The 15,436-nt window shown below is 57.5% G+C and overlaps 2 protein-coding genes across 4 annotated transcripts; one reads left to right on the forward strand and one right to left on the reverse strand.

The window, feature by feature from the left end:
* Positions 1 to 736: 736 nt before the first annotated feature.
* On the forward strand, positions 737 to 6,751 carry AP1S1 (adaptor related protein complex 1 subunit sigma 1). Of its 3 annotated transcripts, XM_019793421.2 has the most exons (6): positions 754 to 850; positions 1,249 to 1,359; positions 2,644 to 2,822; positions 3,454 to 3,562; positions 4,576 to 4,713; positions 5,967 to 6,751. In XM_019793421.2, the coding sequence occupies exons 1-6, from the start codon at positions 848 to 850 to the stop codon at positions 6,012 to 6,014; spliced, it is 588 nt and encodes a 195-aa protein (XP_019648980.1). In that variant the 5' UTR covers positions 754 to 847; the 3' UTR covers positions 6,015 to 6,751. The 3 variants fall into 3 exon arrangements, with proteins under 3 accessions (XP_002930645.1, XP_019648980.1, XP_034525832.1); XM_002930599.4 differs by lacking the exon at positions 1,249 to 1,359 and having other exon boundaries at positions 737 to 850; XM_034669941.1 differs by lacking the exon at positions 754 to 850 and having other exon boundaries at positions 1,343 to 1,364.
* A 1,051-nt stretch (positions 6,752 to 7,802) lies between these two features.
* VGF (VGF nerve growth factor inducible) lies at positions 7,803 to 15,245 on the reverse strand. The gene is made up of 3 exons (XM_034669533.1): positions 14,910 to 15,245; positions 10,287 to 10,506; positions 7,803 to 9,781 (listed from the first exon to the last, which is right to left on the reverse strand). The coding sequence occupies exon 3, from the start codon at positions 9,759 to 9,761 to the stop codon at positions 7,803 to 7,805; it is 1,959 nt and encodes a 652-aa protein (XP_034525424.1). The 5' UTR covers positions 9,762 to 9,781; positions 10,287 to 10,506; positions 14,910 to 15,245.
* Between the last annotated feature and the right edge of the window lie 191 nt (positions 15,246 to 15,436).

Here is a 15,436-nt window from a genome sequence, read left to right on the forward strand (position 1 = left end):
CAATTGCTTCACATCGCCAGAAAACACGGAGGCAGGGGCACGCATGCTCACACGCGCACGCCGGCCACCGAAAAGCCCGTATTTTAATTCACAGCCTTATCTTTACACTTGTGTCCAGGTTACACCTGTCCCTTTTTAGTTTCGACCCGTGCTCTTTGTTTCTTCCTGTTTCGCCGTCGTTCATGCTCCTCCCCCTTTTCCTCACACCACTTTCATATCAGCCCCTCCTTTTCTCTTTTCTTTCCCATCTCCCTCATTACCTACACATTTCCTCTACTTCAGGCGAGAGCCGCATCTAGCAGGTTCTCAGTACATATCTATTTTGGGCTCCATACTTACTCATGTCACCCCCCGCCACCACGCTTTCTAGTCTTCCTCAGGTCCCCAAGTCAGAGCTCGTTCCCCACATCCAGTTCCCACCCTGAGCCCTCTCCATTGCCCCCGCCCGTCCACAGTCCTCACAAACTCCAGTAGTCGTCCCCTCCACCTCTCACCCCTTTTCCCGCCTTTTTCCGCCAAGGTTCCGAAGCGCGAGGACCTCATTGTCCTCCTCCCCCCATCCTCCAACCGGCCCACCAGACGGCCTTGTTACCATGACGACAGAGCTACTCAAAGCTGAAGTCGAGGACCTGGTTGCCATGGCTTTCGCTTCTCCGCCTCCAGCCCCGCCCGCGCGCCCCGCAGCGCTGGCGCCTGCGCGGTACGCCACTCCGAGGGCCTCCGAGCCGGGGCGGGACGGGGCGGGGCTTCAAGCGGGAGGGAAGGAAGGAGGAGATAGGTTAAGAAAGGGAGCGGAGCTGGCGCGTACGGTGGCCGAAGAGGGACGCGCCGAGCCGGAGGCTGCAGGATGGTAGGCTGTGCCGAGAGAGAGGGGAGGGGGAACCGAGGGGCGTGGGCTGCACCTGCGGGGGTCCTCGGGGGACGCCCTCTGTGCGGGCCGCCCTCTCTTCCTCCCGTCCTCAGAGGCCCCATTTATTCGGGCGGGTGGGCCAGCCGGCCTCGGAAGGAAGAGCAGCTGAGAATGGCTTTGGGGAGAAGGGACGGGGAGGGGGCGCATTTGTGGGGCGAGAGGGGGCTAGCTAGGGGGCGGCGGGACCGTCCCGAGCCGGGGGGAGTGCGCGGGCGGCGGTCCAAGGGGTCCCGACCACTGCCGCAGGGAAGTCGCCCGAGGAAGAGGGGCGCGGGGGCCTGCCGGCGAAGGGAGGCGGCGGGGTTGGCGGGTCACCAAGACCCTCTGTTCTCGTGCAGCCCAGAGGAACAGCGGCCTCGGGGGAGATTGGTGTGTGGGAGGGGAGAGTTTCCGGGTCCGAGGAGTGGACGTCCTGCCACGGTGTATCGCCCTGCTCGCCTACAGGCTGGGTGAGGTGGGAAAGCCAAGTGGGCTCGAGGTCTTGCTCTCCGGGACCCAGGCTTCGAATCCCCAGCTCCTGTGCTCTTAGCTCTCTGCCCCCCATCCCATTCTCTTTCCGGAGCCCAGGCCTTCCGTCTTCCTGCTGGCTTCCCGCTCCCCCACCCCCCAATCTCAGAGGCGCAGGGCTCCCTTGCGCCTCTCTGTTGCCCTCCCGCCACGCTAGCAGTGTGCCCCTTCCCCACCACCAAACCCCCTTGATTTCTGATCTGGCCTACTAAATAAATACTGTTTCAAACACCCACGGATTCCAGCCCTTGGTAATGCCCAGGGAGAGGCGAACTGCAGGGAGAAGAAGCTAACTCCAGGGTGTAGACTGGACCCCCTGGAACTGGGAAACTAGGGGTGCACGGGGTAGTGAGGGCTCTGCACTCCTCCCCACTCTACTGGGCATGCACTTCGTTCCACAAAGCTCCAGGAACCACCCAGGATGTCCTAACCGAGAAACTGAAAGGGAAATTGGTCACCTGATATCTAGAGAGGAGTGGGTGCGTAGCAGGAGGCACCCTAAAAGGAAAAAAAAAAAAGAGGACTGTCAGTGGCCAGAGACCTGGATGGCTGAGAAGAGAAGAGGGTGAAATTTACCCCGGGCATATCACTGGCACTGGAGGGCAATGCACTGGGGACATCGGCAAGAGTTTATGGCTATGATGAGGTGGAGAATTGAGGTAGCTTCTGGAGAGACAAAATACCCCATTTCAGCATGGTGGTGAATAGAAGGACTACAGAAGAAAGCAGACATCTCTTTGGCTTCAGCTGTGAGCTGCTTGTCACTGTACTAGGCATTTTACTGACCTTTGGAAGACAGAGGTAGGAAACAGGAGGTGAAGGAATAGTGACAGTGTGTTACAGCTCTTACCATGTGGCAGGCACAACTGTATATATCAACTCACTTAATCCCTCCAAACAGGTAAGTACTTTTATTACATCCATCTTACCAGGATACTGAAGCCCTGAGACATAAAATAATTGCCTGAGGCAAATTTCTGAACTCCCGGAGCCAGGATTTGAACCCAAATGACAGACTCCAAAGCTCTGTCATGCCCCAGAGGAAAGGCACCTGCTGGTGGGAATACCCAGAGGTGACAGCAAGGGCTGAGTTTCCAAGCCAGTGGGAGCTATGAATAGACAAGTGAGACGCATTTGTGGGACACGCACATTCGTGGCTGTGTTTGTGGAGTAAAAGAATGCAGAGAACCAAATCTCTGACCCTCAGCTCTGCCCCCTGCCCCTAGATGCGATTCATGCTGCTGTTCAGCCGACAGGGAAAGCTGCGGCTGCAGAAATGGTACCTGGCCACATCAGACAAGGAGCGAAAGAAAATGGTCCGGGAGCTCATGCAGGTGGTTCTGGCTCGCAAGCCCAAGATGTGCAGCTTCCTGGAGTGGAGGGATCTCAAAGTCGTCTACAAGAGGTGACTCACCACCTGCTTTCATGGGTGTTTGGATCCTGCTGGGGCTCTGGCAGTGGGTTCAAATAGCTGAGCAATAAGGTCCAGGAGAACTGGAAGCTAAGGACATTTGGAGGGCAGTGATGAACTCCAGCTTCCTTTGCTTTCCAACTTACCTGGAAGAAATTCTGGTTCCCTAGTCATTTCGCTCATGCCTGACACCTACTTCACGCACATACCTCTGTCGCCAGGGCCTTCTCCTGTCCATCACACGTGTCCCTTGCAGCCTCATTCAACAGTTAGAGATCCTGCACCACCTTTCCCCAAACACACATGCGCACACGCGAGCACACGCACACCCTGTCGAGTTCCTTCTCTGAGCACATGGATTAATTGGCTCAGGTTTTTGCTGAGTCAAACTGGTTAGAGGGCAAGAGGGAAAGAGCTTGCATGTTTGCCTCTGTCGTCTGAGAGCCACCAAGAGGCAGAGTGAGTTGTTACTATTTGCATACCCCGGGGCCACCCCGCCTGTGTCCAGCAGGGACACAGACCCTGCGTTGGGAATGAGAAGTGGGAGGTTTGGGTGCACAACGCCTGGGTTCTGAAGCAGGCCCAGCAGCCCCTCCAGAGACCCCGCATGTGCCCTTGCCCTCAGATACGCCAGCCTCTACTTCTGCTGTGCCATCGAGGGCCAAGACAATGAGCTCATCACGCTGGAGCTGATCCACCGGTATGTGGAGCTCCTGGACAAGTACTTCGGCAGTGTAAGTTTCCCTACCCACCCTGTCCCTACCCGGCAGTCCCCTCTTTCTACCAAACCCTGGGACCCTTCCAGTCTCTGCCTGGAAGATTTGGGAGAGGTGAAGTTGGAGCAGTGAGAACAGTAATTAATTCCCCTCTTTAAGCCTTAAGCCTATTAGCCATATCCCTTAATCAGCCCAGGGGAGGGGTTATGCACCAGAATCTGCCACTCAGTCAGTCCATCCAGAGCTCAGCTCTGACATCTCACAGAAGGACGGAGACCATGTTCAGATTTTATCAATGGCTCCTGACCTTGACTTTGCATTGGAATTTTCTGGAGAGTTGGGGTTTTGTTTTGTTTTTCCTTTTTTTAATGAGTGATGCCTGGGTTGCACGCCCAGCCCATCTGGATTAACTGATCGGTGGTATAGCCCGGGCATGGACAGTCAGCTCAGATCTTAGACGGGGAAGGGTAATAATTCCATCATATGTATTCTAAATTAACAGCTTACAAAGTGCTTTCAGCCTCTCATGTCTGCTCCTTATTTTATCCTGTGCGTAGGTGTTGTTATCTCAATTTTCAGTTGAGAAAACAGACTCAGAGAAATGAAATGTCATGTCCATCTAGCTTTGTAGTGGCAGAGCCGTGCTTGGCACCCAAGTCTTTCCACCCATGATCCAGAATTTCATCCTTCCCCGCCCTGTGGCACCCAGGGAGGGAGACTAGCCCGGCCTCTGGTGGGAACATGGCACAGATTTTGGGGGGAGGGCAGCAAGAACCACAATCAAGGGTAGATTAGGGCAACTCATATTTCATGTTCACAGAGAAAGAGGCGAGAGAAGGAAAAGTCAAACCGACTACTAGGGCCTCAGGGTTCGGGGGTTCATAGGCCTGGGGCAGGAGCCCAAGGTGGGAGCAGTGGTCACAAAGAAGACTGTGGAGCCATGAGAAGAAAAGAGGTGGGCGGCTGGGGTGCCGGGGGTCGGGGGGGAATGCACCTTGACACTCAAGTCTGTCTTCTCCCTGTCCTCCCAGGTGTGTGAGCTGGACATTATCTTCAACTTTGAGAAGGCCTACTTCATCTTGGATGAGTTTCTGATGGGGGGTGATGTCCAGGATACCTCCAAGAAGAGTGTGCTGAAGGCCATCGAGCAGGCAGACCTGCTGCAGGAGGTACGGGCCCGGGACAGTGAGGAGGAGGAAGAGTACCATGACAGAGGGGGCCCTTCCTTCCCTGGACAGCTTGCCTGCCAGCCACAGCTGCCCCCTTCCGGCCGCCAAGGGGACCCCCCTGCCTGTGGCGTCTGGCCCCCACGGCGCCCGGTTGGCCAGCTTGCCCTCAAGCACTGACTGACTGCTCAGGGTGGGAGGTCGGGGTGGCAGGCAGCCCGCCTGTGCCCGTTCTCCCTCCTTCTCCCAAGACCCAAGGTGTCTCGCCCAGCCAGATCTCCTTGGTCCCATACTTCTCTTGGCATTTAGGGTTGCTCAGGGAATTGGAGAGGGGCACACGATAGGTAATTCTTTTTTCCCTGGTGTCTCCCCCACCTTTTTTCTTTCAACATGCACACTCAAAAGCCTCTGCTCCTCAGGAGCAAAGGGCTGTGGGGACTTGGGGGTTGGGGTAGAGGGTGCCTAGCTGTTGGTTCTCCTGCTATCCGACACCCCCGCCCTCACCCCATTACTGCCTGCCCCCTCTCTGCTGTGCCACTGCTGAGACTTGGTGCAGGGAGATGAGTCACCAGAATCTGCAATGACAAGCAAGCTGGCCTGAGCTGGCACTGAGGAGGGGGAGAGATGGGGGCTCATCTCTGCAGTAGGAGAAAGGGCAGAATTGAACTTGCCACCTCACTGGTCCGACATCCCCTTCACACACACACACACACACACACACACATACACATACACACATGCCCTGGCACACACACCCACCCCTGTTACTAGTGCTCTGCTCAGACCCTAATGACTCATTTCTCTGCAGTCTGGTTCACCTTCCCTCAGGGACCTGATGCCAACTTATTACTCCCTGCCCCCACTCTGAATAAAAGGACCCAACCATCTGGCACCCCCAGCCTCCAGAAAGCGGGTTTCCCACCCCTCAGTCCCAGCTTCACTCCCTTCCCCCTCTAAGACTGAGCCCCCGCTCCCTAAGCTTCTGGTTTTGGGTTCTCTGGATGGTGGCAGGCTCAACCCGGGACCCCCTCCTTTCCACAATTGGCTCTGGCTGGGGGGGGGGGCGGTCCTTGGAGACTGGGGACTGGAGAATGTTCCAGCTTTGAGCTCACATTGGCTTTTCTCTCTCCCCTCCCCATGTCTCTCTGTGTTCCCCCAACTCGTGATTGTCTTTGTCTTGCTCACCCTACTGTCCCTCATTCCCTGTCTGCCTCTCCTGGTGTCTCTGCGTCACCCTCTGTCTGTCTCTGCCTCAGGAGGATGAGTCGCCTCGCAGTGTGCTGGAGGAGATGGGTCTGGCATAGCCCCCCCACCCCCACCCCCGGCCTGGGCCTCGCGGAGACGTGGGGAGCTGGTGGAGAGGCAGGGCATGAGTGCCCCTTTTCTTGGTGGGACCCAGCTGCCCCTCCTCTGCTGCCTCACCTTCTTCTGGAGTGAGCTGTGGGCTCAAGACCCTCAAACATTCCTTCCCTCACCTCTATCTCCATTTCCCCTTTCCCCAGCGAAGGTTTTAGGAGCTAGGAGGTAGGAAAATGTGACCAAAATGGGGGTGCTATTTGGCTTTCATTCCTTGCCTTTGAAGAACTAACGTTACCCCAAACCTGCTCCCCTCCCTTATAACTGTAAATATATAAATATGTCAGGTTAAAGGGAAAAGGTTTTCAGGGCTCTTCTCTTCTCCCTTGCCCCATAACCTACCTCCACCCTGTCCCAGTAGCCAGCCAGGGCAGCTTCTCTGCCTGGGGGAGGGGTGGGGGGATTTCTGGGTATTAAGAGGGAAGGCCTTTCCCCTCATCTACCCCTCCTCCTTGGCTGCAGTGGGGACTCTGTCCAATGCCAGGGGAAGGAACAGCATGGTTAATTTTTTTCTAACCTTGCCACTTTGAGGGAAGTGAGGGCTGGGGGAAGGGCAGGCTTTATGGGAGACTGTCCCTCCTTCACTCCATGTTCTGGGTGAGGCAGGAGCTAAGTGGGGGAGGGGTGTGGGAAGTGTCTGACTTTATTTCCTTTCCTCTGAAATAAAAGGAAAAGCATTTCTGGACTTTGCCTGCTTAGGCTCTGTGAAGGAAGGAAAGACTCCTGGGATCAGTCAGGAGGGCATGGGAACTAGGATTGCCAGAGTTAGAGGGAAAAAACAAACAAATGGAGGCCATCCAGTTCAGTTTGAAAGATTATGAATATTTTTAGGATGATGACCATGTCCTATGCAAATACACCCATTGTTTATCCAAAGTGAAAATTTAACTGAGTGTCCTGTACGTTACCTGGCACCCCGATTCCAAACGGATTTGTGAGCTCAATGCCTCTCCGAACATGGTGCCTCCAGCTCCCGAGCCGCCTTCGGCAGGGGAGGAGGAACTCCTGGGGACATGGTTTCACCCCTGGGAGGTTTCTTTGTGGAGGATTTCATTCAGCTGGTTTAGTTTTATTTGGAGGGAAGAATCAGGGGTTCAATGGTATAGCCAACCCTGTATGCTTACCAAAGGGTTGAGAAGTGGCTAAAAGCAGGGTGTTTCTGTAGCTGGAAGCCCCTCCTTCCTGTTCATTTTGAAGTACACAGGGCCAGGGAATTTAGGGGGCAGGTAAGGGAGGCGAGTGGGTGAGGTTGGAACAGGGGCTGTGAGGAGCCACCAGTACTGCCTAAGTGGCCGGAGGATCATGGATAGAAGACCCTTCTAAGTGGCCTGGAGCTGCCCCACCCTGGGGACCAATGACTTTAACCACCACCACCACCACCCAGGCTGGAAGTGGAATTTGGGCTTTCTTCGTAGATATGGGCCATATTCTACTCTGAAATACGGCTGAAAGCGGTTCCACCACCCTGGCTTTTGAACAGGAGGAGATGGGTGTTGTGGCTGGCGCTTCCCTCACCGCCCCTTGGGAAGGACCACGGAGGCCCAAGGGGACGGGTGAATAACGGAGAACAAAGTCCTAATAAAATAGTCACTTTTATTTCTTAGCAAAACTATTTCCTCCGTGAGGGGTATTTACAACAGAGAAGGGAAAGAATAGGTAAATTCACAGCGATCTGGAGAGGGTGGAAAGGCTCCTAGGAGGCCCAAAGGGCGGGAGACAGACACTTCTTCACACAATTAACTGGAACAGCTTTTTCCGGTTTTGGACGGGGACGTCCCGACAGGGACTAGATGGGGACAGAGGCCCGTGAGGGGAGGAGATTCGCACAAACCACCCGCCCGCCTGGGGTGGCCCTGGGTGCCTCCTTGAGTGAGTTTGGGGAGTTCGGGCTTCGAATCCGGGAAGCGGTCTGACGGGTCCCGGCGCAGCCCGGGGGCGGGGCGACCCGAGGGCGGGGCGGGGCAATCCGGGGGCGGCGCCGGGAGGCGGCCAGGGGCGGGGCTGGGGTGCATGCAAACACCGCGAAGGGAGAGGAGCAACACGGAGGGGGGTGGCAGCGAGCGCGGCTGGGGCGCGCGGGGGCGGGACCAGAGCTGGTCACGGGCGCCGGAGCAGCACGTGCTCGATGTAATTCTCCAGCTCCTCCTGCTCCTGCATCCGGCGCTCCTCCGCCTCCGCCTCCTCTTGCGCGCGCCGCGCCTGGGCNGGGGGTGCGGCACGGGCTCGGGAGGGGCGTTCTTCTTCCGCTTCCGCTTCTCCTCCACCTCCTCGATGATGCTGACCACGTCGTCCGCTGGCAGGTGGAGTTTGGTGGACAGCTCAATGAGGCTGTCGATCGTCTGAGGGTCCATCTCTTCGTCGTCGTCCTCCTCCTCCCCGCCCTCCTCTGCCCCCTCAGCCTCCTTCCGACGGTGGCCGGGCATCTCTTCCTGGGAACGCTTGTCCTCGGCTCCGGCTTCCCCGTCCTCCTCCTCTGCGAACAGCAGCGCGTTCTGCCGCGCCCTCTCCGCCTCCTCCGCCTCTGCCTCCGCCTCCGCCGCCTCCTCATCCTCTTCCCCCACCCTCTCCGCCCCGCCGCGTCTCTCCTGCTCCGCCTCCGCATCCTCCCTCTCGCTCTCTCGCTCCTCCTCCTTCTCCTGCAGCCCTCGACCCCCAAGGCCGTGTTGCCGGGCCCCGCCCTGCAGCAAATACTGGAGCAGCAGGTCGGAGGCGAGGTCTGCCAGCCGCTCTTCCTGCGCCGCGGCCTGCCGTGTGGCCTCTGCCTGCCGCCGCCCGGCCTCTACCTGCGCCAGCCCTTGCTGTAGAAGGCGCTCCCCCGCCTCAGAGCCGCCAAGGAGTGAGCTCTCCGGACGGCGCGCCTTGGGGAAAGGGGCACCCAGGCTTTGGTACGCCTTGGATAGGGGTGCCAATGCCTCACCTAGATGTGTTTTGGGGGAGGACACTCCTTCCCCGACCTGGTGGGCTTCAGGAAGGGGCCCACTCTCGGGCATACGCGCCTGGAATTGCGGGGGAGCAGGGGGTGGCAGGGGCGCGCGCTCCGGGACGCGCGCCTGGAACTCTCCCCAGGAAGCGCGCCACACGCGCTCCGGCCCGGGGCTCTCCAGGTTGACGCGGGTCAGCGTGTGCGTGCGAGTTTCCGTCTCTGCTGCCGCTGTCTCTTGCTGGCGCTTGGCGTTGCTCGGACTGAAATCTCTCAGTTCCTGGAGCAGGGAAGCTAGCGCCTCGAGCTCTTCGGAGGGGTCGCCAGCCTCGGGACCATTCTCCTGAGTCTGAGGGCGAGGCGGGGCCGCAGGTGCCTGGGTCTCTGGGGCCGGGAGGCTGTGGGTCTGGCTGCGCACCGTCTCGGTCAGCAGAGCTTCTGCGGCTTCTTCCTTTGGCCCCTGCTGGGAGCCGCCGGGTGCCGGAGGCGAGCCCGGGCGGTCAAGTGCCTGCAGCAGCACCGCGGCCAGCGCCCGGGGATCCACGCCCTGGAAAAGCTCTCCCTCTTCCTTAGACTCAGAATTTCGAGCGGCTCGGACCTCTGGGGCGCTAACATCCTTCGGCCCGGGCACTGCGTCCCCAGCTACCGGCTCTTTATGTTCAGAGCTGAGGGGAGGTGGCTGCGCCTCAGGGTGCCCCGGGGGCGCTGCTCCCAACCCCTTGATCAGTAGAAGGAAGCAGAAGAGGGTGGAAGCCGGCAACCTGAGCGATTTCATGACCAAAGGACTGCCGGAGACTGTGAAAAATAGAAGGAACCAAAGAAAGAGAGGGTTTCTGTAAGAATTTTCCGCTCTCTGATTCTGTATCCCCTTCCCCCACCTTTAATCAGGAAATCCAGGGCTTCCCTCACCCCCTAACCTTACCCAGAAGAGGGACGTTTAGGAGCAAAGGAGAAAGATGTTGTGCCGATCTCTGGAGTCGTGTAAATGGGAAAACGCCCGCAACCCTCGCTCCCCCCAGTGCCTCCTCGCCCCCTTGCCTAAGCCATCTCACTGCCAGCGCCCACGTACTAAGCAGCTAGGATAAGGGGGAAAAAATCTCTGCTCCCTCCCCACAGGACTCCCCGGATGGTGCGTGGGCGACTTCAGCGGCAAGAGAAAAGCGGCGACTCCCCCATTTACCAGGGACCCTTACCGGGGGCTCCCCGCTGTGTTTTTAACACCCCCATCCGGGAGGAGAGAGAACCCTCCCTTACGCCCACGGCTGCCGAGGGTTTGAGGGATGGACAGCGGAGTATTTACCAGCTGGTGTCACGATGCGGGAGGTGGAGAGGAGGGTCGGGGCGGGGTGGGGACAGGGGAAGATCGGGACGCGTCCGCCTCGGCTCCGAGCAGTGGCTGGGATAGGAGCGACGGTCGAGTTCTGGCGTCCAGTGGATTGGGCTCAGCTGGATCCGCGCGGCTCTGGGCGACTCGCTCGCTCCGGCTTCAGCACGCTGGACAGCGCCCGCGCCGCTGCCGCCTTATAAAGGGGAGAGCGCAGGGTCACGTGGGCTCGCCCCGCCCCATTGACGTCAATGTTCATTCATGGGGAAGCGGGCGGGCGCCTCGAGGTGGGGGGCAGCCCAGTGATTGGAGAAGGTGTTCTTCTCTCGGTCCGCGCCTGCGCGCCGGGAGCCTCGGCTGGAGGGGCGTGCGCTAGCGGAGCACCGGGGAAATGAATGAATGAATGAATGAATGAAATCGCCCAGGCGGGCGGGGCAGGGGGCTAAGAATGAATGAAGGAGGGACGAGGAGAAAAGGATGAATGAATGAATGGGAGAATGAATGGAAGGGTGGATGCAGAGATGCTGCTAGCTGGGAGGGTGGGTTACAGAGCAACTTGCGGCTGAGGGAGCCCGCGTCGCTGAGCCGAATAGGATGGGGGCACTCCCAGAGTCTGACTGGGCATCAGTAGGAGATCCATACTGGGGAGGGGGAGGTTAAGGATTCCAAAGCCGAGGAAGGGGCTGGCCTCCCCATCCCCCGACCGCACTCCGGGTCCACGGGGAACACACCCAAGGACGGCGTGAACCCGAGAGAGGAGGGACGGATCTGCGCGCCTGCGGGCGCTGTTCGCGGATCTGCGGTGCGGGGTGCCGGCCCCGGGCCGGGGCAGATGGGTGGATCTTGCGGTTTTGGTAATCCCGTTGGAAAGGGTCCGAGTCGGAAGAAAGGGGAAAGACTGAGGATGTGTGTGCCTCTATGTCGTGTCTGTTCACAATCGGTGCGTGTTTGGAGAAAAAGGTGTGTCTGTCCTTCTGTCCAGCTCACTCTGTAGCGTATGCTGGCGGCCCGGCTTGCCCCTTGTCAGCCCACCTCTCCCCCACCCTCCTCCTGCTTCTTTCCCTCCCTCTGCTTCCCCCCAAAGGACGTTTGGAGGGCGAGAGCAGACCAGGTGGGGAGGGGGTTGCGCAGGTTGGGGGGGTGACTCAACTCCAGCTCTCTCCACTGCTTAAAGGGAAGGTTTGAACGCGTTGCAGAGGGGTGGGGGTGGGGGTGCAACGTCAGAGATAGCCCCTCTCTACCACCAGACCCCTCGTCTCTATCTCCTGCCAGAGGCGTTGGNCGGGGGTGGGGGGAGGACGGAAATGGGGAGGGGGCAGGGGAGAAGGGAGGAAGGCAAGGGGAGCAGCCACTGCAGGAATGAAGGGGAGGAGGGAGCTGGAGGGGGCTGCGGTGCAGGCAGAGAGCTGTGCGGGGGCGTGGGCAGGGAAAGGGGGGAGTGACAATGACACATGCCAGACACACAAGAACTGCGGACACAGGGGTGCCTGTGGGCACATGCAAGGCACCCGCACCCTAAGACTCTGGAAACCGAGATTAGGGCTGTCTGTTAGGGGCTCAGAGACTCTTTCAGAGCCAGTCCTCAACCCCCTCCTCATCTCCTCCTAGCACTGACCCTCCTTCTCTCTCTCTTTCTCTTTCTCACACACATACACACACACACACTCACTCACGTGCTTTCCTCTATAGCCAGCAGTGGCTTCTCGGTTCCATCAGTGGCTCGACTTTCCCAGAAGAAAGCCCATCAGCTCTGCAGGGAAAGAGGTGGGGAGGAGTAGAGAGAGGAAAGAGAGAAGAGATGGGAGCAGGAGAGGGAGGGAGGAAGGAAGGAATCTGGAACAGGTAGAAGGAACAGGCTAAAGGAGAAAAAAAAAACAAAAAAACAAAAAAACACGGCACTGAGAACCAAGGTGACTGTGGAGATACCAAAGAAAGCAGAGAGAGGAGGGGCAACAGACCCCAACGCTGTGCCTCGCCCCCACCCCCAACACACAAAACTATCTAGGACCACTCCCTAACCTGGGGGCTCCCCTCATTCTTCTTTCTCTTCCTCTTCTTCTTTCCTTTATCTTTCCAGCCTGGTTACTGTGAGCAGTGGAATGGGGAGGGGGTCACGTTACCTTCCCGAGGAGGATGAATCAGAGAGATGGCTCAGACATCTGGAGGGGGGAGGGGAAGCCATCCAAGAGAGAAGGAAGAGGGGAGGGAAGGAGCCAAGGGGGGCAGATTGAGAGGCTAATGGGGCTAACAACTAAGTGTGAGATGAGGGGAGAAAGGCACCTAGAGAAACGGTTTGTGTTCCTGTGGGCTTGTGTACGTGCACACGCACTTATGTGTGCATGTACATGTGTGTGCATGTGTGTGTGTGTGCAGTGTTTAATGAAACATATGGGGGGAGAAAGGGAATTGGAAGACCAAGTGTGTATTTAATCAGATAGAGTGGATGGACATGATAGTGATCCACTTTAAATATGAAGTCTTCTTTTGCAATATGTGTGGCCATGTTTTTGCCTGTTTCCAGATGTCATTGCATAAGTATGAGTGCGTGTGGGTTTCGATCCTTCTCACTGTCTGTATACCTGTGTGATTGGGAGACTTTGAGCGCATCCAGTCTGGGCATCTGCTGGTGTCTGAAAAGTGAGCCTGATTGGTGTGTCAATAGTGTGTGTGTGTGTGTGTGTGTGTGTGTGTGTGTGTGTGTACACATGCGTCTTTGTGCATTTCTCTGAATCCTTAGAAGTTATGTGGATGTCTCTGTGTCTTTGATCTTGCCTACCCCTCCCCCATATTCACCATCTCTAGATTTCTGTGCAGTAAAGCCACTCATCTGCAGCCCCCAAGTTCGGGTCCTTGCCCCCTTGTTTTCAGAGTGCACCTCTATTCTTCCATTCTTCCCCAATCCTTCACCCCTTCCTTCCTCCACTCAGCCCAGAAGCCCAGGGGGGCTTCTCAGACACTGACATCCCAAAAATCTCAGTCAGCGTGGGGGAGGGGGGCAGCAAGGTGGAAGCCAGGGCACCCATGGCAATAGGCTTGGTGATTCCACAATCTAGATCATGTCTGCATGGACTCTGATTCTCTGGGTCTCTTTCTGCCTTTCTTCATCTCAATTCCCTACTTGGGTCTGCTCATTCACACACACCCCACCTCTCAGAGTTGTGCTATGCCCTTCATACCCTGCTGCCTCTAGGGGCTTGGACTGGGGACGGTTGCCTGGAATAGGTAGAGGAGGGAGATGGCAGGAAAGATAGAGAATGGAGAGACAGAGCTGGAAAAGGCAATGCTGAGATGGGGACCTGGAGGGAGGGGATGCCTGGTGTTTGCTCTGAGTTATTTGTATAAATCCTTCTCTCTGTCTTTGTTTCTGAATCTCTCATACTCTTCAAGAGGGCAGCAGGAGAAGATGGGGTCCAATGGAGTAGTGATCCAAACTGAAGATTTGGAAAGCCAGGGGAGGGGTGTGGACAGAGCACTGTGTCTTTTCCCTGAGAAGGTTTAGAAGAGAAAAAAGAGGGCAGGGGCTTGGGGACCCCGCAGCTCACCGTCCCCCCATCTCTCCCTTCCCCCCAACCGGTGACTCACCTCTGCAGCCTTTCATTGCGTCAGCGATGGGGGGACAGGCAGGGAGGGGGGCACTTTATGAGAGGGGCAGGGGTCTCCACTTTGAACTGAAAGAAGGTGCTGAAGCTCCCCCTGAAAATGGCCCCATTGAGAAGTATCATTGCCCTATCCCCTGCTCAGCCTAGTTCAAGAGAGTGGGGAGTCCTGGGGAGGGGACTGAGAAGGGGCTGGGGGCCACTGGTGGGTCTGGCAATGATGAGTAATAGGAAGGGGGTGTTCACCCTGGTTTTCAGTTCCAGGGTCCCATTCTCTTATACCCCCACCCACTCCTGAGTGGGGGATGGGAGACCCAGCAAGCCGGGGGAGGGCAAAGCCGCAGAGATGAGTCACCAAGAGAATGAGAGAGAGAGAGCGAGAAAGAGACAGAGATGAGGGGAGACACAAAGAGAGACAGCTTCTGGAGAGACTGAGAAGGGAAAACACACACGCCATGAAGGTGATATCCACAAATTAACCAGAGAAAACAAATTGTGTACTTTCATAATTCTGACCCAGCCTCCTCCAACATCCACCTGTCACATACAAACATACTGTTATTCAGAAGTTACACTAATATTCTGAGACACACCCACTTACACAAACACAGTGTCACACCTAGCTTGGCAGTGTCACTCGGACACATGCTGAAGATGTGACCAGGGTAATGGAGATTTGCATTGAGAGCCCTCCTTCCTTTTACATGGGATGGTGGGAGGGGGTAAAAACCCCGAGGGAATGTGACTTCAAAAATCCAAGATGCGGTTTCAGGGACTCACAGGCGACGCCTTGCACACACGACGATACACAGTTGCCTACCTCCCCATCCACACATACATAGTAACGTATCAAGCATCCTCCTCATCAAAAAGCCACTTGGAGTACCTGATTCTGGGGTACACCAGGCACGTTGTTCCGAATACATCCCACCCGGACACCCTGTGACTCGTACACACATGTACAGAAACGCAGACACACAAAGACGCCCATGGACACACTCACACGGACGGAAACCACCTTGCGCTGCCTCGCCTGCGTCCGCGCGTCCTGGCGCCCCCGCGTGTTACTTTTCGGAATCGCAGTCTCCGGCGCTCCGGAGCTCGGCTCCCGGGGGGCGGTGCCCAAGCTCCCAACCACCTCCTCCCCCTTCCGCGCGGTGCCCACCCGGGAATCCGGAAAGCGAGCGCTCTGGCCAAAAGAGCCGAGAGAGGGGAGTTAGACGCCTGGAATGTGGGGCCGAGGGAGGCCGGTCCTGGATGCTAAGGGGAACTTGGGAGAGAAGCCCACAGGATTTGGATAGCAGCGGACTCCCAGGTCCAGGGAAAAGAGAGACCCGGGCTTGTCAGGGCGCCGCGCAGCTGCCCTCCTCGCTCCTGAGCAACCGCTTCTTTCTGCCGCTTAGCTGGTGTGGGGGTGGGGGCGCTCAGCGGCCGGCAGCCCTCTCCAGCTCCAGGAAGTCATTAGCCCCATTGCCACAGGGCTTAGAGATCCTCTCTAATACAGGCTGCTGGGGAAGGGGGGGTGGGGGG

Source organism: Ailuropoda melanoleuca, chromosome 10, assembly GCF_002007445.2.
Source record: "Ailuropoda melanoleuca isolate Jingjing chromosome 10, ASM200744v2, whole genome shotgun sequence".
Classification (NCBI taxonomy): domain Eukaryota; kingdom Metazoa; phylum Chordata; class Mammalia; order Carnivora; family Ursidae; genus Ailuropoda; species Ailuropoda melanoleuca.